The following is a 24,172-nucleotide window of genomic DNA, read 5'->3' as shown; positions in this document are numbered from 1 at the left end:
AAAAAAACAACTTAATTCATGTATAACTTTTAATAGAATGAAATTTTACTTACATATTCTGTCTTGCGGCTTTGAGAACAACGCTTTGCTGTGCTAATTAGCTGTGAAATACAAGGAAGGATATACGTCAATTTCATTTTAGGGATTGAACTCAATTTCAATAATTCTCTTGAGAGGAAAACACTTAATTTTTTTTTTTTTGTGAAAAAATAAATCTGAACTTCACTCTTGACATATTTCTCAAATTGTACCTGGTGTCATTTTTTTTCATGTATGTTATAAAAAATATTAATAAGTTTCACTTTCAAGTTTGACATCATATGTATGCTTATATAGAAAAACTTTGAGTAGAAAAAATATCATGTTTCTTCTCTAGTTTCAGAAAATAACAATTATTTACAAAACGCCCACAATTATACATCTGTGATGGTGAAAATGCATCCAAATGCGTCTCTGGGGGTTAAAGGGTAAAAGTAGAAGAAGTTTTATATCTAAATAGTAGTTAACATTGATTTTTGTATTGATTACATTTTTTACTGTTATAACATAACGCCTGTAAGTAGTTTCGATGCCGCTAAGGTTCTTAATTTGTCGCATAATGTATGCTTTATTGAATAAATATTTTATAGAAATATGTATTTTCTTCAACATTAAACCAGTCTTACCTGGTAATGAAACTGTAAACTATGCATGGGTTATACTGTGATTAAATTTCACATTTTGTGTCGAGGGCTACTTACTCAATAAGATCATGCAAAAAGATTGACTTTTGGAAATTTATGATTTTGGCTAAAATTGTTAGGCCCAAGCTTTAACAAATTCAATTCCACTTTCCCTTTGACATCTGATTATGAAATTGATTGAACATTGTTCAAATAGTCTATAGAAGAAGTAGAATTCTTTATACGTGTACAAACGACACTAGGCGTGCTACGCCTCCCCTCCCCCCCCCCCCCCAAAAAGAAAACTTTATTGATGTATAACTTTTAATAGAATGAAATTTTACTTACATATTCTGTGTCGCGGCTTTGAGAACAACGCTTTGTTGTGCTAATTAGCTGTGAAATACAAGGAAGGATATACGTCATTTTCATTTCAGGGATTTAACTCAATTTCAATAATTCTGTTGAGAGGAAAACACTTAATTTGTTTTTTTTTGTGAAAAATTTAATCTGTACTTCACTCTTAACATGTTTCTCAAACCGTACCTGGTGTCAATTTTTATTCATGTACGTATGTATGTTGTAAAAAAAAATCATTAATTTCACTTTCAAGTTTGACATCACAACGCATATTATGCTTATATAGAAAACTTTGAGTAGGAAAAATATTAAGGTTTCTTCTCTAGTTTCAGAAAATAACAATTATTTACAAAACGCCTTTGAAATTCATAAACTTCGTTTTAAAAGCGTAGACTGTCCAAGTTATGCTTTATGGTATAACAAAAGTTGAAATAAGCTTAATTCCTTAATTGTAACTAAGATTAAGCCAACAGAAGAAAGCACAATAACAGTCATTGATGCGTAATTTTATCAACTTCCTGCAATGAAATATAATAATCAGTTCAAGATTATGATATATTCTTTACATCGGACAGGAAAACTTTGAATACAAAAAATGTTCAGTTTCTTCTCTAGTTTCAGAAATAACAAATATTTACAAAACGCCTACAATTATATATCTGTGAGGGTGAAAATGCATCCAGATGCGTCTCTAGGGGTTAAAGGGTAAAAGTAGAAGAAATTTTATATCTAAATAGTAGTTAACAGTGATTTTTGTATTGATTACATTTTTTACTGTTACAACACAACGCCTGTCAGTAGTTTCAATGCCGCTAAGGTTCTTAATTTGTCACATAATGTAGGCTTTATTGAATAAATATTTTATAGAAATATGTATTTTTCTTCAACATAAAACCAGTCTTACCTGGTAATGAAACTGTAAACTATGCATGGGTTATACTGTGATTAAATTTCACATTTTGTGTCGAGGGCTACTTACTCAATAAGATCATGCAAAAAGATTGACTTTTGGAAATTTATGATTTTGGCTAAAATTGTTAGGCCCAAGATTTAACAAATTCAATTCCACTTTCCCTATGACATCTGATTATGAAATTGATTGAACATTGTTCAAATAGTCTATAGAAGAAGTAGAATTCTTTATACGTGTACAAACGACACTAGGCGTTCTACGTCTCCCCTCCCTCCCCCCCCCCCCCCCCAAAAAAAACAACTTAATACAGTACATGTATAACTTTTAATAGAATGAAATTTTACTTACATATTCTGTCTCGCGGCTTTGAGAACGACGCTTTGTTGTGCTAATTAGCTGTGAAATACAAGGAAGGATATATGTCATTTTCATTTTAGGGATTTAATTCAATTTCAATAATTCTGTTGAGAGGAAAACACTTATTTTGATTTTTTGTGAAGAACTTCACTCTTAACAAATTTCCCAAACCGTACCTGGTGTCATTTTTTTTTTCATGTATGTTATAAAAAAAATTCATAAATTTCACTTTCAAGTTTTACATTATATGTATGCTTATATAGAAAAACTTTTGAGTAGAATAAAATATTATGTTTCTTCTCTAGTTTCAGAAAATAACAATTATTTACAAAACGCCCACAATTATATATCAGTGATGGTGAAAATGCATCCAAGTGCGTCTCTGGGGGTTAATGGGTAAAAGTAGAAGAAATTTTATATCTAAATAGTAGTTAACGTTGATTTTTGTATTGATTACAAATTTTACTGTTATAACATAACGCCTGTCAGTAGTTACGATGCCGCTAAGGTTCTTAATTTGTCACCTATTGTATGCTTTATTTGAATAAATATTTTATAGAAATATGTATTTTTCTTCAACATAAAACAAGTCTTACCTGGTAATGAAACTGTAAACCATGCATGGGTTATACTGTGATTAAATTTCACATTTTGTGTCGAGGGCTACTTACTCAATAAGATCATGCAAAAAGATTGACTTTTGGAAATTTATGATTTTGGCTAAAATCGTTAGGCCCAAGATTTAACAAATTCAATTCCACTTTCCTTATGACATCTGATTATGAAATTGATTGAACATTGTTCAAATAGTCTATAGAAGAAGTAGAATTCTTTATACGTGTACAAACAACACTAGGCGTGCTAACCCCCCCCCACCCCAAAAAAACAACTTAATTCATGTATAACTTTTAATAGAATGAAATTTTACTTACATATTCTGTCTTGCGGCTTTGAGAACAACGCTTTGCTGTGCTAATTAGCTGTGAAATACAAGGAAGGATATACGTCAATTTCATTGAAGGGATTGAACTCAATTTCAATAATTCTCTTGAGAGGAAAACACTTAATTTGTTTTTTTTTTGTGAAAAAATAAATCTGAACTTCACTCTTGACATATTTCTCAAATTGTACCTGGTGTCATTTTTTTTCATGTATGTTATAAAAAATATTAATAAGTTTCACTTTCAAGTTTGACATCATATGTATGCTTATATAGAAAAACTTTGAGTAGAAAAAATATCATGTTTCTTCTCTAGTTTCAGAAAATAACAATTATTTACAAAACGCCCACAATTATATGTCTGTGATGGTGAAAATGCATCCAAATGCGTCTCTGGGGGTTAAAGGGTAAAAGTAGAAGAAGTTTTATATCTAAATAGTAGTTAACATTGATCTTTGTATTGATTACATTTTTTACTGTTATAACATAACGCCTGTAAGTAGTTTCGATGCCGCTAAGGTTCTTAATTTGTCGCATAATGTATGCTTTATTGAATAAATATTTTATAGAAATATGTATTTTCTTCAACATTAAACCAGTCTTACCTGGTAATGAAACTGTAAACCATGCATGGGTTATACTGTGATTAAATTTCACATTTTGTGTCGAGGGCTACTTACTCAATAAGATCATGCAAAAAGATTGACTTTTGGAAATTTATAATTTTGGCTAAAATTGTTAGTCCCAAGATTTAACAAATTCAATTCCACTTTCCCTTTGATATCTGATTATGAAATTGATTGAACATTTTTCAAATAGCCTATAGAAGAAGTAGAATTCTTTATACGTGTACAAACGACACTAGGCGTGCTACGCCCCCCCCCCCCCCCCAAAAAAAAAACTTTATTGATGTATAACTTTTAATAGAATGAAATTTTACTTACATATTCTGTGTCGCGGCTTTGAGAACAACGCTTTGTTGTGCTAATTAGCTGTGAAATACAAGGAAGGATATACGTCATTTTCATTTCAGGGATTTAACTCAATTTCAATAATTCTGTTGAGAGGAAAACACTTAATTTGTTTTTTTGTGAAAAATTTAATCTGTACTTCACTCTTAACATGTTTCTCAAACCGTACCCTGTGTCAATTTTTATTCATGTATGTTGTAAAAAAAAAAAAATCATTAATTTCACTTTCAAGTTTGACATCACATTATGCATATTATGCTTATATAGAAAACTTTGAGTAGGAAAAATATTAAGGTTTCTTCTCTAGTTTCAGAAAATAACAATTATTTACAAAACGCCTTTGAAATTCATAAACGTTGTTTTAAAAGCGTAGACTGTCCAAGTTATGCTTTATGGTATAACAAAAGTTGAAATAAGCTTAATTCCTTAATTGTAGCTAAGATTAAGCAAACAGAAGAAAACACAATAACAGTCATTAATGCGTAATTTTATCAACTTCCTGCAATGAAATATAATAATCAGTTCAAGATTACGATATATTCTTTACATCGGACAGGAAAACTTTGAATACAAAAAATGTCCAGTTTCTTCTCTAGTTTCAGAAATAACAAATATTTACAAAACGCCTACAATTATATATCTGTGAGGGTGAAAATGCATCCAGATGCGTCTCTAGGGGTTAAAGGGTAAAAGTAGAAGAAATTTTATATATAAATAGTAGTTAACAGTGATTTTTGTATTGAATACATATTTTACTGTTACAACATAACGCCTGTCAGTAGTCGCAATGCCATTAAGGTTCTTATTTTGTCATCTAATGTACATCGTCGGAAACACACGGGTGATCACGTCTTTACTTATCACCCGTTGGCAATCTCGCCGAAAAATCGTCGTATGTAATTAAATATGCATGGGTCATTTGATTGGCCGCATTACAGAATCGCAATGCAAAACAACTAATCACAGATCACGTTACGTATGCATGTTCGGCATTGCCAAAAACATGAAAAACTCTTTCAGTAGTTAACACAGCGGATAAATCCACTAACCGGTGCATTTTTCAGTTAAAAAGAGGTACTCCTTCAAAATATATGATGGATATTAATGTCAGTGACCTGTACGAATTGACTTTCATTGTTTTAATCAAACTTTGCACGTTTTAACGAGCGTCAAAATATTTACCATAAATAGCAAAGTAATTAACGTATTTTTCAAAATTGAAGAGTTCCAACTTCCTGATTGGTTGACTAAAAACAACGAATTAGCATATTTTACGGCGATATTTCAGCTAGTTTGGGTGATAAGTAAAGACGAGATCACCCGTGGGTTTCCGACGATGCCTAATGTATGCTTTATTGAATAAATATTTTATAGAAATATATATTTTTGTTCATCATAAACCCAGTCTTACCTGGTAATGAAACTGTAAACCTTGCATGGGTTACATTGTGTTTTAATTTCACATTTTGTGTCGAGGGCTACTTACTTAATAAGATCATGCAAAAAGATTGACTTTTGGAAATTTATGCTATTGGCTAAAATCGTTAGGCCCAAGATTTATCAAATTCAATTCCGCTTTCACTATGACATCTGATTATGAAATTGATTGAACATTGTTAAAATAGTTTAAAGAAGAAATAGAATTCTTTATACGTGTACAAACGACACCAGGCGTACTACTTGACCCCCCCCCCCAAAAAAAAAAAAAAAAAAAACAACAAATTAATACATGTATAACTTTTAATAGAATGAAGATTTACTTACATATTCTGTCTTGCGGCTTTGAGAACAACGCTTTGTTGTGCTTATTAGCTGTGAAATACAAGGAAGATATACGTCATTTTCATTTCAGGGATTGAACTCAATCTCAATAATTCTGTTGAGAGGAAAACACTTAATTTGTTTTTTTTTGTGACAAATAAATCTGAACTTCACTCTTAACATACTTCCCAAACCATAGTTAAGTGTCATTTTTTTCATGTATGTTATAAAAAAAAATCATAAATTTCACATTTAAGTTTGACATCACAACACATAGAATGCTTATATAACAAGAAGTGCTCACTAGCTATACCTACGCTCTGACCTTTGATGTATCTCAATATAGAATCTCAAAAATCTTCTTTGAGTATTTGCTGAGAAAACCGAGACAGAAATTTAGTACAGACTGGCGCACAGTAAAACAGTATTCACACAGAAAATAAATCCAATAGAAGATATGCCTAATTCATTTGTTTGATTATGTTATAAATGTGTATTTGTCACTTTATACATGTATATGTAAATGAATAAAACAAAGCTCAGGAGATTGCAAAATAAGCAAGGTAATTAGTATCGGTGTGTGTGTTACATTGAAAACCACGAAACCTGGGCTTTAGACGTCTGTAATCTACTGTTTAGCTTTTTCTACAACTGCAACGTCTTGTCACCTATTTTGGTTGGAGTTGATTTTATATCAACACATAGTCGGTGCGTCAAGAAAATGCAACCGACAAACAGCCGCCAAGGGAAATGAGTTTTACGAATTAGAAAATACTTCCCTTTTAAACCTCCTAACTTTGAAAAAATATAATTCTTGACAATCCCTAATCGGTCTGTGGGCAAAACTTTTACATGTGTATCATTTTTTTTCGTAAAAAGCATTCCATTTTGATATTCATGTCAATTCTGATTTGTATACATGTACATACATCGTGATTTCTATCTTTGAGACAGAAGATCTCCTTATGAAAGGCTGAGATACCTCATGTAGTCTGTATGTCTGTGGTGATTATATAACAAAGCATAAAAAAAGTATTGCCACAATATATTCGGACAATGAAAAAAAAAACCCAATGGCATTATTAACCAAAAAAATGTAAAATTTAAATGGTTTGTATAATATTTACAGTCGCTGTGTTTGTCTACTAAGCCAACTGTGAAATTGATTCGAATACCATTTTCTTGCATACTGTTAAAATATACACGGAGAAACTTGCGTTAATGTGACGTCACAATGCCTTTTTAAAATGACTTAAACGTGCAAGGGACCTCGGTAGTTTTAAGGTCTTAATTTCTTGTCAATCACTTTATATTTTATATGTTCTTCCTGCTATGCCAAGTTCTATTTATTTCCAATAATGGACTGAATACCGAGCACATGTCTAAAATTTAAGAACTTCACTGGCACTTGGTGACGTCTCTAGAAGAGTACAGAGATTCTGAATAGAACTTTAAGACAGCATGCAATTAATCAATCAAAAAATCGAAAGGATGGCACATGACTTAATTCTGGTATTAAAATATCAAGGAATACCGGTTCCAAAGAGAACATAATATAATGCAATAGCATAGTTACATATATATTATCAAATTTTGCTATATGTTCTTTTTCTTTTCCTTGACATAAGAGGAGATATGAATACACGTAGTGTAAACAAAAACGCATACACTGTATTTTGACTCATAAAGCTTAAAATTTTGAATAATATGCAGATTTTGTTATGGACGCAAATTTGAATTTAATTATTATTAATAATAAACTCGTTGTGTATCGGTTATTTTTGTGTGTTAAATTGACACTAATAATTCATCTGTAATTTTTGAAAGCAGTAAGAATGCAGAATTGTCAGTCAACACAACTTCAGGATGAGGAAATGACACTGAACACGGAAAACGAATCTGAAATCGACACGTACGATACCTAGAAGTGATAATTTAGGTATGTAATTATATATCAGAATTAAATACGCTTAAAATCTACAGTTTTTTCTTTATCTATTCAATAAGGACATTACTTTAAAGACATCTAAAATTGTACTGGACCATTTTCGAATTTAAAGTTTCCGCAAATAGGCGGAGTCATTTAAATCGCACATGGATGTAAACAGGGTTCTCAATCTTTTGAAATTTTAATGTGTTGAGAGTTTACACGAAACACTAATTTTTGCAGCATTTTCGCGATCAAATTCGCAATTGAATCCCTATTTATCATAGTTACAAAAGAATACATGCCAATTGATTATGCAAAGTGAAGCCCTAATTAAGTGATCTACCTTTTGGTAGTATTGTTTACAGATAATTAAAAAGTTTGGATTTTCTAATAATTATCACAGATCTCACTGTGTCGGCAAAATTTTAACTGTGTCGCACGCATAAAATTTGAATCGTTACTGTGTCGGAGAAAATTATACTCTGCCGGGAACAACGATGTAATATTATTGAAACTTTAAAAAAATCCCATAGATCCGTATTGCATGACATATGTTGCACTAACGATAAATCTAGTGTTCATAAAAATACTCAAATTTAATTTGAAATTGATTTCTTACAAGATATATGTAATTGTACTTCAGCATTTGAAAGAGACAGGGATTAGATGGGTGTCTTCCCACTTAGCCAAAATTCTGAAATTGATACAGGTGACTGGTTTTGGCTAAGTGGGAATGGTGTACAGGTAAGGGCAGGGAGAGAACAAAACAAATTAATTACAAGTGACCTATAGTCTGTTTTAGAATGACCAGTGCTATGAATTATTTTAAATTCTTTATTTATTGTTAAAATTAATTAAATTGTCTTTTTGTAATTCTTGATGACATTTTTTTTTTTTTTTAAATATTTTTTCAATTCTAATTTTGTTTTTTTAATTTTTTTTATTCTAAGAAGAAACCTCCCCTACCATTCTCCAGGAAATCCACCCGTACTTGCACGTTCGCCATACTTAATAAAGTGATGTATAGTATCTGTTTTGTTTTTTTCTTCTTCATTAGAATTAGAAAAAAAGAGAGCATTTAATGAATAATAATCTGGTTTGATAATTATCAACAATTTTTTTCTGTAAAAACTTTATACAAAATATACAAAATATAATCTATGATAGAGGAATTGCTAAATTAACTATTTCTTAAATATTTCTATATAGATTTTTATCTATTCATTAACTATTTTTTTTAATTAATGTATAACTAATTTCTTTTTTTTTTTATTTCTTTCTTCACTATTTTTATTTAATATCTATTTTTTTTTAAACTTTTTTATTCATTTATTGAATTATTTTTTGATTGATTTATTTATTTATATTTTTATTTTTTATTTATTTTTATTTTTTTTAGTTATTTATTTTTTTTTTTATTTATTTATATAAATATATGATTTATTTAATATTTACTTATTTATTTTATTTTATTTATTTAAGTTTTTGTTAATATATTTATAAGTAAATAGGTAAATGTATACATCTCCGGTGAAAATTATAGGTAAATTACAGGTAATCAGTCTAAAACCTACTATACACAGGTGACCACTCAGGTGTGAAAATAACAATTTTGGCTAGGTGGGAATAGGAATTTCAGAATTTTGGCTAAGTGGGAATAAACCATTAGATGTCGTTTAGAGTTTGCTCATTGGATTTTAATTGACCGACTCTGAAAATTTAACATGCATGTTTTCCGAAGAAGCTGACATCCATCCTAGAATGTTGTTAGAGAAAATCCCAAATTCTGTTGTTTGTTGAGACCTAATTATAATGTGAAAAACCTCTAAACTGTTGGAATGTTACACGTTAAGATTGGTAGAAAAGTTTAATTCAAAGAGAGAGTTCTCAAAAATCTGATACAGTTTCAGATCTATGGATTAACATTTTAAATCTGTTTTTAATCTCTGCTGAGCATTCACAGCATATATAAAGCCAGAAAAAGAAGAATATGTGCTTAAATTGATGATGTTCCAGAAAAACTATCAATCCAAACCTTATCTACCGATTCCATTCTTACAACAGCCATTTTACTGCATGACATGTAAATATCATGGCTGTTGTTGGCACAATGGTTATATCCCTTTCTTTTACCGTTCAAGACAAGAGAGGTATAAGCCTGTTTGTTTTTGAACTTTACAATTGTCCAATCAAAGACATAAATCCCCGATTTTGGGGGCGGTGAGAATTCCTTTAAACGCGCTGTATCCACGTCCTATATTCAGATCGACTTCTGAGAGAGAACATGACAATATTTCCCTGCTTTATGGATCGAACATTTTCTTTTGCGTTGGCGTTGAATGCTATAGCAACATTTTCTATGAACAAATAAAGAACGCATAAATAAAAAGAGAATATATATGCTAATTGCATATTCATTATATTAAAAATATATCTGAATTAGTATCTCACTTCTGTTCAGGTTCTTTTTACAGAGGTCCTTAACATAACCAACAGCACATATGCTTTCACGACACTGTCATAATCGTCTCTGAAGGATTTAAGGCATGGCCGCAGGGTTACACTTTATCAGCGTTAATGATGCCATAAATTGAACCAAATCCCACAATCAACAATAGGAAAGGCATTCTATAAAAATCCTGATAAACAATGAAGAATACATTTTGATTGATTGTGTAGTGTTTAACGCTGAGTCGGTAATATTTCAGCCATGTCTCACCAGAAAAACACATTTTTAGTGAGTTCCTACTGGACTTTTACGAGAAGCGCTGACTTTTACAGTTGATGGCTTACTTTTATACTAGAAGTGTACGGAAGCTCTTTAACTATTTAGCTCAACATTAGATTAAAACGAAAATCATGGGATATTTCAATGCACATATAAGTGGTTCTTGAAGAAAACGACAACCACCCTACCCTCAACTTCCAGTCTTCAGATGTTAGTGCCCCTAACACAATTACCATGACCACTAGAATGATCTTCTTATGTATTATCAATTTTGTACCTCCGTACATAATACAAGTTTAAATTCTAAGTAAACCGTCAACTGTAAAAGCCAGTGCTTCTCGTAAAAGTCCAAGATTGGATAATTATTTCTAATAATTGGAAGATCCATGCATATAAATATATTTTGATTAACCTGACGACACGTGAATTGTGCGTCAGACGTACACTGTTTACAGTAAGTATGGTGATTTTCAGAATAAAAGAAATATGAAGACATATTAACAGAGAAAAACTTATTCAGAAAAAGAATCATCTTCAACGTTATAGCATCGTGAATTATTATACATATTTATTAAGGACATACGCAACGTACCTTACCTACTGATAGATTTCCAAGATATTCCAAATTTAAACTTATAATATAATTACATGTTTATAGACAACAAAATCAGCATGCCTTACCAGAGGTTTTGAAAAGATATCGAATTTTGAAAATTTTTGCATTATTCAAATAAAAATGTACAAAAATTATAAAACATAAATTTAAGATTTTTTTTCTTCAAAAATTATTTTAGAAGAGGTGTACAAATCCATTTATAGACATTAAAAATACTGCACACAGGTCCTTCATTTAGTGGAACTCTTCAAGTCCATGGGAGAACCGCAAAATGTTCAAACTACGTTGCGTATGACCTTAATTTTATTTGAGTATTCTTCAAAAGTAGTTTTCCAAAAATGAAAGGATTTCTGATTCAAAATTACTTTGGAAAGTAGAAAAAATGTAAGTAACTATGTTTTTCTGAGTCATGCGATAACCCCAAATGTTCTTCGTGTAAAGTGCTAGAAAAAGTATAATTATACTTCATACTAAGTTACAAAATTGTTTTTCCCTGCATCAAACAAAGTCAAAGTATTGTTCTTAATTTACTCTCAGTATTAAAATGTTTTCTTTCCTTTCTTCAGGGAAACGTGACAGTTTGTTCTAACGCCAATTGAAGATTCAATTATTCTTTTTAGTATCAACTTATATATATTTTAATCCTAGCGTGCTGTCTTACTATTTGGTAACATATTGCAATTGTGTCGTGATGCCAGCAGCGAGAAGTATTTATTATGAAAATTTACAAAACCCACGAAAATTTGCCAATTATGGCCCGAGATACTTAGTTACATATTCCATAAAAGTTTATTTTTCAAGTGTATATAGTAAAATGTTATGTAGCATAACATTTTTTAGGAAATGGGAATTTTTTTTAAAACTCGAAACCGGTTTGTCACAAAGCTGGAATAAGTATGGGCATCCTAGAAATACAGTTGTCGAGCTTACGTCGTTAATTCCGGTAATATAGCTCTATTTTTAAGACCTAAGTTGTTTTTCAGGATATAATTCTGAAAGCAAATAACATTATAATTTAGAAATGAGCTGTAAAATTTCAAAAATGTAAATAAGTAAAATTGTGTAATGTATATTAATATTTTAGCGACCATACAAATATTACGTTGACTCTCTTTACTGAAAGAAAGGAATGCATGTATTTCTTTGAAAGTCGACATTTATGTAATTAGAAACAGGAAAAAATATAGACTGAAAGAGTTTTGAAAGTCTGTAAGTCTACCTAGGGTTATTAATAAAAAAGCTCGTGGACTAGCGCCATCAATAAAAACTACATGTACTTTAAATTTATCAATAAATTTTGAAACACTTAGTTGTTATCATATTTTTTAAAATGTAGAATAAGCTATTAATCTAAGGTTTTATTAATTTTCATATAAATTGTTAATGTTTTGGTAAGTGTGTAAGCATTCTCATTAAAAATAACAGATAACTGCATCGCCGTCATTATCAGGAATTTTATAACGTGCTCAGTTACTTGATTGGGTAAATTACACTATTCTATATTTATATGTAAAAAAAAATTGTACGTCATATAAATAGAATTGGATTCATCAAAATAATTTAATATGGATGCTTTTTTCATGCTAGATACTTTAATTAAACATTCAGGAAATGAAATTATATTCTAACACTTCATGTCATTCATGTAAAATAAGGATTATTTTCCTTTTACAGGAACTCTTCTCACGAACTTCAAAATGTTGGATTGTCCCAAGTATATTGTGACTCTATTTGAAAGTGATAAAGAAATGATACAACTGATGTTTTTAGGTCTGTTTTTTCTGTCTTCTTTAATACAGTTTTGAGCACGAAAACTGTTTGTTATCTCCAAATATGTCATTGATGATACGATTGTCTCTTTGGAAGTGCCTACTGAGTACTTTCTGTGACCTTCATAAAAAGATAGAACTCTTTTAATTGTTTAATCTTCTCGATGAATTAGATGAATTAAAAAAGATGAACAAAAATGTTCACTATCTTTTCTAAATCTATTTAGAAACGAAGGGAGGGCACATTGCATTTCTGCTGTCTGTCGGCCTGTCTGTCTGTCAGTTGGTGCGCTACCGAGAGTTTCCATTCATTTTCTTTGAAGGAATCGCACATAATGAAATGAAATTTGATATACAGATTTATCATAAGGATATCCAGGCAAAGTTTTGTTTTTTGATGCGATCGAGCAATTTTTGACAGCATTATGCCCCATGGACTAAAATGATTATATAGTTTTGGCAGTTTTCGTTCATTTCCTTTGCAAGGGTTATACATACTGATCTGCAATTTGGTATACAAATTTTTATATCGGTTTATGTAGGTCAAATTTTGTTTTGGTACCCTAGAGCAATGTTTGACAGAGTAATGCATCTTGTCCAAGAAATGTAGAAACCTATGTGTTTCATAAATATCTCTTGTTTTTGTCTTAATGCTCAATTACTTGTCAGTCATGTAATACTTAATACGAGCTATACGGAGTTTTTGCTGTTACCGTTAGAATTTCCTAGTTCAAAATCCTTCGACCAAGCACCTGTTTAATCAAGTTACTGTAATTGTTTATTCTAATCATCGAAATACTGTACATGTACAAAAGTGTTATATATATTTTTTTAATTTTTATTTTATTTTTTCTTTACAAAATATAATCATTTTCCAACACGCTTGCCATGAAAAACGAAACTTGTATATTTTGCTTCTCCTTTGTAGATTGGAATGCAATTTTCTTGACAGTTTATGATAAATGTTGAATTTTTAACAATAATCTTTTTAGGATTACTCGTAAAAAATGTGAAATATTGAATTTTACAGCGTCCTCGATAAAAGTAATAGGACGGACATTAAATGAATTAGGTATAATGTCAATATTAAAAAAAAATCCCTTCTGCAAATCGATAGATTTATGCTTTCTTAGTTACTGTATCATTGATATTAATTCATATTTTAAAATAAATCACATTTTAAATAATTTCATTTTTCAATGGAAATTTTCTGAAATTAATTATATACTAGTATTCTCTTTTCCATTTTACATCCTGTGTCAATTACAAATTCCATGAATTTTTTGCCTCTTAAATATTTTTGTACCGGCATATAACAACTTACAAATATATCCCAGCTAACCCCGAGTAAGTCAAAATGTTTAAGGTTCTTCCTCAAATTTGATGAAGATTTAGACTTTGAAAAATCAAATATCAGAGCACAGTTTATTTTTCTTGTGAAATAGAGGGTGAAACACGTTTTGTAAAGGGATATTCATACGCAGCACTGTTAAGGCCTACTATGAGAAATCAACGTAAAAAAGACGTACAAAAAAGGGTTGTTTTTTTTTTTAAAAAAACTGAATTTATTTTAATTAAGATGCTTTATTATCACAGAACTTTAATACTTATGGAAATATTATAGTATAACCCAATCTGTACTGTATAAGGTTTAGTCCAATCGATGAACAGTTACGTGATGAATGCATAGTTCGTGTGCTGAATGTAGGTCATTAACAAAGAAGAAGTCTCAAAAATCCATTATCTGTGGTCCCCGGTTACTTGTCAAATTTTAAACTTTCATTAAAAAGCTTAAAAAGTGAATTACATTGTTCTCTTATGTCTGTAGTATATACTCCAACGTTTAAAAATTTCAAATAATTGCAAAAAAGAACACGCGAAGCTGTGTTTTGAAGGTGGGGTCCTTTGATTTTCATGAATATCCAAAGAAATTTGTGACAGATACCCACTTCACGGCTTTCGTAAACATCGAGCGCAGCTTTGTTCAAAGTCGACATCAAAACATAATGTGTATATTATATTTATACAGATTGTGTAAAAATATCTTTGTTGAACAACATTGCGCTCTATGTCTTCTACGTAAAAGTATCATGATTTTGAATCTGATCGTTGAGTACATTTACATAGGATTAACCTCTTGTTGACCTGCTAAGAATAGATAATATGTCACGTGATTCCATTCCGCCACAGGTGAATACCTTTGGAAAGCGTGTTTTCTATAGGAAGCGACACATGTAGCTCGTATTTGAAAAGTGCAGACACCAGCTTTCATTTTTTTAAATAAAAAAGGCTCTCTATAGACTTCGATGAATATTACTTATATATGTTAAACTTTGACGATTTTTATTTTAATTCTCATGCACGTAATCGCAATATTCCTGTTCATTGTGAAAAGCACACGTGTAGATGTATATAAATACATATTAAATCAATTTCTTGAGAAATAGAAAAGCAGAAAATACCAAAGACGTACTAATTTCTTCACATTTAATCAGTCTAAACAAATGCACTCACATACTGACCACTTCAATATTCAAAGCAACTTCATACTCTTGTCACGTTTTTGGATGCTAGCTGCATGCATATAAAATTTTATATAAACTCGAAAAAAAACTCCTAATGTATTTATAATCGATAAGTAAATCGGAATATTGCAGAATTTACAGCGAAGTTAAGAAATATATATACATGTCAGGCAGGTAGTATCTGGGGAAGGGGTGACCCATTCTTTTCAGGGATAAATTTTGAGTTCTTCACCCCCCTCCCCCTAAAAAACTTTCATACGCCTTTACGCTGTTACAATATGAATAAACACACATTAATGTTAATGTTTAATTTTTCAAATAAAAAATGAGTATTTTTTTAAACTCCTAATTCTACATTAATCGTTTTCAAGTTTGGAGAAGGATTTCCTCGATCATTTTCTTTTGCTTCATCAAATTCATGTTTCTTGTTTTCTTTTCTAAGCCTTCCCCCTGAATGGGAGTGTATGTCTGAGTGTATTTACCGTTAATTATGATGCAATTGCTTGTGCTTTTCAAACAATCATATAAAAGAAAATTATTGTAGTGAGTAAAATATCTTGACATTTTCTTCAACAATGATAGATTTAAAAAAAATATTGTGATTAGGGGGATTTTCAAAACCCCGTCAAAAACACCTCAAGAACTAAAAAAGACTGTTACACAGCCCAAGTTCAGAAGAATACGATTGATGCAAAATAAAATTCAAACGTATTGAAGATTATTATTACCCATCGTATATTGTTTATTTTTTCTTATCTCACGCTACAATATTCATCGGTGTCTTCCTTTATATAATACCTAATTTAAATGTCTCCACCCATTTGTATGTAATAGAGGAACCATATTCTGTTCGAAAGAAAATGTTTCGAATTTGTGTGTTCAGTAGGTGTTGAAAATCGGCTTGTATTTCTTAATATTCCAAGTTATTGATAATGATTGTACAAAATGTTAATTAGAAATACTTTGTTATACACAATAAAACTAAAAATAATACCGTATCCTGGTGTATATTCTGAAAAATAAGGACAAAAAAGGGACCACGCTACTATAGTTAAGTGGAAAACTCCTTTCAATATCGCAAGGGCATACCCTAGTTGAAATGAAAAATTTAAGCTACTAATTGTTTCTGCATACTTTGTAGTTTCTGAAAGGTGCTGCTGCTTTGAATAGAATTCGAGTTTTAATAGTTAAATTTTCAAGTAAATAGGCCAATGTCGAAATATGTTTGACCTTTACCAAATATTTTGTGTACTCATAAAATCACATCCTCGATTTAGAGTTCTAAAGCAGTAGCACTTTTCAAGTTAAGGAAAATATCCTTTATCTATATTCAAAATATGGTTCAGATCTATGCAGTATATGCCCTTGCGAAAGTACGATATTATGAGGCATCTCGATGTAAAATATACGTAACCTGTACATAAAAACACGACATAATTAATAAAATACATTCTCTTCATAGGTAATTAATTATCGCACTAAACAAGGGATATACATTGGTATTAATCGACTATTTAAAATCTGTAATTAATATTCGGTTTAATAATAAAACGCATTATTCATTGTTAGAGAAATCCTCAAACTACCTCTCACAGCACATGAAATACGTGATTTTTACCAATATGACGTCATGTTAACAAGTTCATCGCGATCAGTGCTTTGTTTATAACCAGCTACATGGGCTTTAACTAGCAACTTTTTTAATGAATTGATAAGTTTTATTGTTGTTTAATATGCTTATACAGTTAAAAGTTGCAAATTATTTCATTTTCAGGTATTATGAGAAATGCATAAAAGTCACATTTTTGTGTGACGTCACAGTTACCTTTTCCCGTATAAATTAGGCCCCGCCCCCTTTTTCAAGCCTTAACAATGCTGCGTATCAACATATTGCGGAACCCCCAGATAGACAAAGAATCTGTTATTAGATTGCATATATTTAATTATATATTTCTTTTGACATTCATAACATATAGCCAGAAAAAGAAGAATGTGTGTAGTAAACAGATGATGTTCCATGAAAACTATCAATCCAAGTCTTATCTCCTGCCTTCATTTTGACGACAGCCATTTTACTGCATGACATGTAAATACCGTGGCTGTTGTTGGCACAATGGTTATATGCCCTTCTTTTACCATTCAAGATCAAAGAGGTATAAGCTGGTTTGCTGATGTCCGTCATTATTGTCCAATCAAAGACATACACACCCGATTTGGGGGCGATGAAAATCCCTTTGACTCTGTTGTATCCACCTCCAAAATTTAGATCAACTTCTCCGAACATGACAATGTTCCCAGTACTTACTGATTGAACACTTCCTTTGGCTTTGGCGTTGAATGCTATTACCGTATTTTCTAACAACAAATAAAGAACAAATAAAACTGAAAAGCATTATTTCAGTGCATATTCCTTATATCAAAGATGCAGCCAATTAAGTATCTTACTTCTATCTTGGTTATTTTTGCAGTTGTCTTTAACATATCCAACAGCGACGCATGTTTTAGCGACACTGTCATAGTCGTCTCTGAAGGATTTAAGGCTGGGTCGGGGTGACACTTTGTCAGTGTCAATGATGCCAAAAATTGAACCAAATCCCAAAATCTAGACGAGGAAATGCATTCTTTGAAATTCATGATAAACAATGGAATTTTTTTTTAAAGTGAGTTCCTCGTATTAGATAATTAATTAGACTTATTTGGAAGTTCAATGACTATAAATCGTTTTTAATCATCACTATATGTGAATTGTCGGTCAAACATTAAGTATGGTAGTTTTGAGAATGAAAGAAATAGTAGTAAATGATATGAAAAAAAACTTATTCAGACAAAATAAAGCTATATCTTTATATTTCCGTCAGTTTGTTAATTCATTTTTTTTTCATTTTTTTCGAGTATTCTTAAAAGGTAATATAATAAAGAATTCAAATGAAAGGCTTTTCGATTCAAAATATTTTTTTTAAAAGTAAAAAAAAAAAGAGGTTTGTTTTATACGAGGGTTATCAAAAAGTTCGTGGACTGAGGTTATAAAATTGGAACTATGTAGTCTGTGCCTTTAAATTTTATATGAAACATAAAACAACAAAAACTAAAGAAATGTTGAAAATGTTACATTGATACGTTCATTATTTGCCAAATTATTATAAAATGAAAACGAAATTATATGATCACCCTGCGCTGTTGTTGTTTAATTTCATGACGTCCGACTATATACGTCATTGTTTTTCAATGTCCGCTTCTTCTACCTCATACACTTATTTTGACGAGTTTCCTGAAGCTGAGTAAGCTTATATGACTTTACAATGTCATGAACAGCGGCTATCAATGACTATAATATTCCAAATGGATATTTACATTGGGAGAGATCCTTGCTTGATTGTGCCAGCATATTTTGCTTTTGGGGGTTCAATATCAACAACACATGATCAACGTCATTTTTTTGACTTGATTGATTTTTTTCATAAATTGACTACAGATCGACATTAACTGTACAATCCTTTTCTCTCCGAATATCTAAAATATTTTGAAATTAAAAGACAAGTGCTCTGAATGCATATTATTTCTTTGTAGCCAGTTAAAAAATTTCTTAGGTCTATACCAGTTTTTTCAGGAGCAAAAACTTATAGAATGTTGGAAAAGGAAACCCCTCCCACTTTTGACGTTATTTTCAAGGCCTTATTTCTTTGGACACTTCATGTAAATTTACGATAAAATTTCATAAAACTTCCAGAATGAAGTAAAAGTTTCATATGTTATGAAACAACTGTTCCAAACACACCTGAATAAATGGGATTTTTGGATGTCAAATGGTCATATCAAAAGAGTTTTTCTCAGTCACACATAGGTCAAAACAAAAACGTCGTGTTGGAGGTTGCGCCGACTGGACATACCATTGCTTACAAAAACATTATTAATTTATTGAAAATTAACATTTATTAATTCATGGTTTATTCTTTAGAAAAAATGATGCTGAATAGATATTTCAAAATTCACTGATGAAACTAATGCGGTTTTAATTCTAAGGTTAGCTAGTCCACGAACGTTTTGATACACCCCCCCCCCTACATAGTAGTAAGTTAACTTAAAAACTACTTCACGTATAACGCTACACACATTTATGTACTCCATACAAGGTTACATTTATTAAAAAAAATTAATGTATTGTTCTTAATCTATTCTCAGTATACAGGTACATGTAAGAGTTTTCTTACCTTTCGTTAGAAATACTTGATTACGCCAATTGAAGACGCAATCTTTCTTTTTAGTACCAGCTTTTACACATTTTATTTCTAGCGTGCTACCTTATCATTTGGTAACATATTGCAATTGTATCATTTGATATCCACATCGAAAAAAAATTCATGAACGTTTTCTATATTTTACAAATACTGTTTCAAATGGCGGTAGATAAATAGATATTCCATTAAAAAATATATATAGTATTATTCCTATGTTATTCAGCAAAAATAAAGGTAGGGTAAGGCTATTTTATGAAATGTTCGAATTGTCCGTCTTTTAACAAGTCTTTACATAAAAAATTGCTTGACCTCTGCACCAGGGTCAAGTCTTTTACCACTTTCTGAGATGGTGTTTGTAAACTTTATTTCGCCACAAGAAAATTTATCAAATACATACTTGATGTTTTCATATGCACCTATCTAAGATAATCTTCAAAGCTAATTCAATCTGAATTAGTTTCTTTTTTAGAAGGAAGTGCATAACTGCCTTACCTACATCTTAGTACTTATTCCATGTGATTTTCGTTCTTGTCACAAATTTTATTTGATTATTGCCTTTTTAATAAAGACACCCGAGGGCGCTTTTGTTGCAACTTCCTTTTTCTATATTCCAGCATCGTCTTGGGTCGGTAAAAATTTCCCAGTTTGTTATTGTGTATTATAAATTTGAAACAAGCACCGAACTTTTTGAATGGCCTTCGAATTTTATTTTATATAGCACTTCAAATATGGTAACAGGATGAACATAAATGTCCTTCAATGTCTCTAATTTACCAGAGGTAGCAATATGTTTTCATCATATTTTTATTCGACATTGCATTCTCTTTTCTAAATCAATGAAGTTAAAAAGGCTTAATTTTGTCTTAATTTTAAATATTTCCATTTCCAATTGTTTGCCCTATGATAAACACTACAGAAGTGAATTTTGCTTATTTCTCCGTGATTCTTGTGTAAATTTCTCTATTGAAATACTACTGAGAGGTCAAATGTCAAACTTGCATGTTTATGAGTGGCGTATAAATACACTGCAGAAAAAAATTATTTTGTTTAATTGTTTACTGAATACATGTAATTAGATGTTATATATCTGTTTACAAACAAAATGAATAATGAATTATCTTAGGATCAAAAGCAAGTCACTAGCGCAACGCTGTCCATTATCACCGAGGCCTCGCGAGACCGAGAACTTCACTTCCGTAAACATGGTAAACAGCCCATCTGAACCACACGTAGAAATCGGCATTGGCACATAGATCTGCGCTCAATCATCCGATACAGACATCGTCCCGCGGTCATTACCATCCATCTTCTTCCGCAATTCAACGTCTTCTGTTATTTTAACACACACAATTCTGTTTTCCGACCATGCTGACCAACACCTGTTTCATCAATGCAACATTGCATTCAATTTGGCGGTGGAGAAGTGACCTAGGGCCTATACACGTGTTCGTGCTTCCGACAACCTAAATCTAGGTCACATGTATAGTTAAAATTAGCAAGATTACTTTTATCATAATGTAAAATTTCTTTTGTCGTTTATTTTATAAATGTTGATATTTGACTGCAGTATAACTAAATAATCATTAAATTTGTTTCGTGTTTTATTGGACTATTTTTTTTATAGTAAAATTTGACGTCATGGGGCGGGGCAATGGAAAATAACATGGTATGCCTCGTGGATTTCAAAACTACTGAATAAGACGGTATTTCGATTTATTTTAAGATAGTTATTTCAAGTAAAAATGGAAATATAAGGAATCACTGTCTAGTTAGGAGAGTATGCCAAGGCATCAACAATAGTGGGAAATAGTTACAAATGGATTTTCTTAGTTTACTTTCCTTCGACCAAGCATCTTTAAATCTAAGTTACTGTAAGTGATTGTTTACTCTGAACACCAAAATAATGTTTAAAACAGAAAGTTTCTCCATGGCGTTGCGCCCGACGTTGGAGACGTTTGACGTCACGCTTTCAAGTTGACGTAACGCTTCTACAATGGAACAGTATTACACGCTTGATTAATACCCTTTCGCTATATCAAATGAGTAAAACAATCAACTTCAAACATACTGCAATGAGATTGTCATGAAAGGAGACTTTTGCTTTGCTAAGTAAAATCATGTTTATTGCAGTTTGTCATGTTTTCCTAAACAAAAAATTATCTAAAAATATCTTTGATGAATGTCAAACATCCTGGTATTCAGTTATAAATTATTATTGTTTTTTTAATCTTTTAACAATATACGACAGATAAATAAATATAAAGATAAGTACAATACAGAATAAACATATCTTTTAATAAATGTAACATTTTGAATGACTAATTAAAGGTATAATGTTAGGATTAGAAAGAATTCTCTTCTCTGTAACAGGATCTTTGTAGTTAAATACCGTTTTATTTAAATAAAGTTGAGAAAAATATACTGTAGTTAACTCATTTTCATTTTAAAAAAAACCATTCAAAAAATTACACGAAAAGATTATGTAATTACAATTCTTCTATCGCATCCTGTGTCAATCCGAGAAACTGAATAAATGATGTAAAATACAGAATCTCAAGCCACGGTTTTGGGTTCGCATATAGCTCTCTCTCTTCTACAAAACCAGAACGGGAGAGGGTTGTTCATTTTTGCCGTGGTTTGCGAAGATGTGTAAAATATTACCATGAATTCTCTTGCAAAGTAAAATTTTATTTTCCACCTTTTTTGCATTATTTATGACAGCACACTTTCCTTGTGCATTGGTAGCAGAATATATACATGGCTATTTACAATTACATTCACATATAACATATATGCATTTTATAATTTCAGATATTTTCAGAGAACCTCGTATAGACAACAAATCTGTTACTTAATTACATTTTTTAATTGTATACCTCTATTGAGCATTTACAACATGTAGCCAGAAAAAGAAGAATAAGTGTTGTAAACAGAAGATGTCCCAGAGAAGCTATCAATCCAAGCCTTATCTCCTGCTTCCATTCTGATGACAGCCATTTTACTGCATGACATGTTGATAGAATGGCTGTTGTTGGAGCAATGGTTAAATACGCTTCTTTTACCATTCAAGACCAGTGAGGTGTATGCACCTTTGTTAGTGTACGTCATTGTTGTCCAATCAAAGACGTACACTCCAGATTTGGGGGCGGTGAAAGTTCCTTTAACCGCGTTGTAACCACCTCCTACATTCAGATCGACTTCTCCAAACATGACAATATTACCCTGATTCACTGACTGAACACTTCCTTTGGCTTTGGCGTTGAATGCTATTACCATATTTTCTAAGGACAGATAAAGAACAAATGAGAATGAAAAACATGTGCTCAGTGCATATTCATTATATCAAAGATGCATGTGAATTTGTATCTTACTTCTATCCAGGTTCTTTTTGCAGTGGTCCTTAACATATCCGACAGCCACACAGGTTTTAGCCACACTGTCATAGTCATCTCTGAAGGATTTAAGGCTGGGGCGGGGTGAGACTTTGTCAGTGTTAATGATGCCAAAAAGTGAACCAAATACCAAAATCAACACTAGGAAATGCATTCTACAAAATTCATGATAAACAATGGGGAAGTGAGTTCCCCATATTTAATATCTCCACTTCATGATTGAAAGCTCAATGACTATAAATCGTTTTTAAGTAACGTCGCATGTCATTTCTCGGTTAGACATTAAGTGTGGCAGTTTTTAGAATAAATGAAATATGAAGAGATGATACGAGGGGAAAAACTTATTCAGACAAAATATAGCTTAAAAATCTATGATTCCGTCAATTTGGTCATACATTTAATTATTTTGTATGGAAGGATTTCTGATTTCAAATATTTCGAAAATGAAAAAACAAAGATAATAGGTATGTTTATTAGTAATAAGTTAATGCCAAAACGTTTTTTAGTATAGCGCTAAAACAATTTTTATAGCGGTACCCCATACAGAGAGACAATTTTTTTCCTAATCAAAATTCTATAACGTTATCTGGTTATTTTAATTTATTCTCTGTATAAAACGCCTTCTTACCTTTCGTTAGGAATACTCGATAAGACCAGGTGACGATACTGCCTCTCTTTTTAGTTTCAGCTTTTATATATTTTATCCCTAGCGTGCTATCTTATCATTTGGTAACATATTGCAATTGTATCATTTGATATTGGTATCGATAAAAATAAATTCATTATGGACGTTTTTCAAATTCTACGAAAATTATTTAAAGAATGAATGTTGTTACATAAATATTCAATAAAATATGTCTGGGTATATATTGTATTATCATTATGTTATTCAGAAAAAAAAAAGGCTGGGGGTTACTTTAATGAAATTTTTGATACCGGTTTGGACTTTTTTTCCCAGGTCTGGACTAAGTACATTGTGAAGCTTACGTCTTCAAGTCACGAACTGTAGTTTT

General features: G+C 31.0%; 2 protein-coding genes across 2 annotated transcripts; both read right to left on the bottom strand.

Annotated features, from left to right (window-relative positions):
• Positions 1 to 17,495: 17,495 nt before the first annotated feature.
• Positions 17,496 to 19,848, bottom strand: LOC134260162 (complement C1q tumor necrosis factor-related protein 2-like). The gene is made up of 3 exons (XM_062742748.1): positions 19,831 to 19,848; positions 17,978 to 18,134; positions 17,496 to 17,887 (listed from the first exon to the last, which is right to left on the bottom strand). The coding sequence occupies exons 1-3, from the start codon at positions 19,846 to 19,848 to the stop codon at positions 17,496 to 17,498; spliced, it is 567 nt and encodes a 188-aa protein (XP_062598732.1).
• A 2,798-nt stretch (positions 19,849 to 22,646) lies between these two features.
• On the bottom strand, positions 22,647 to 23,804 carry LOC134260160 (complement C1q tumor necrosis factor-related protein 3-like). Its single transcript, XM_062742746.1, has 3 exons — positions 23,788 to 23,804; positions 23,139 to 23,314; positions 22,647 to 23,048 (listed from the first exon to the last, which is right to left on the bottom strand). Exons 2-3 carry the CDS (start codon positions 23,311 to 23,313, stop codon positions 22,657 to 22,659), a joined length of 567 nt encoding a protein of 188 aa, XP_062598730.1. The 5' UTR covers position 23,314; positions 23,788 to 23,804; the 3' UTR covers positions 22,647 to 22,656.
• Between the last annotated feature and the right edge of the window lie 368 nt (positions 23,805 to 24,172).

Source organism: Saccostrea cucullata, unplaced genomic scaffold, assembly GCF_032062105.1.
Source record: "Saccostrea cucullata isolate Sc308-1 unplaced genomic scaffold, CSIRO_AGI_Scuc_v1 ctg2512, whole genome shotgun sequence".
In the NCBI taxonomy this organism is placed as follows: domain Eukaryota; kingdom Metazoa; phylum Mollusca; class Bivalvia; order Ostreida; family Ostreidae; genus Saccostrea; species Saccostrea cuccullata.
The sequence above is the reverse complement of the archived record's forward strand: the minus strand, read 5'-3'. Positions and strand labels throughout refer to the sequence as shown.

Coding starts and splice junctions, on each gene's coding strand:
- LOC134260160 (XM_062742746.1), bottom strand. CDS start 23,313: ATGCATTTCCTAGTGTTGATTTTGGTATTTGGTTCACTTTTTGGCATC. Junction 23,049..23,138: donor CAAAAAGAACCTGGATAGAA/GTAAGATACAAA, acceptor ATCTGTCCTTAG/AAAATATGGTAATAGCATTC.
- LOC134260162 (XM_062742748.1), bottom strand. Junction 17,888..17,977: donor CAAAAATAACCAAGATAGAA/GTAAGATACTTA, acceptor ATTTGTTGTTAG/AAAATACGGTAATAGCATTC.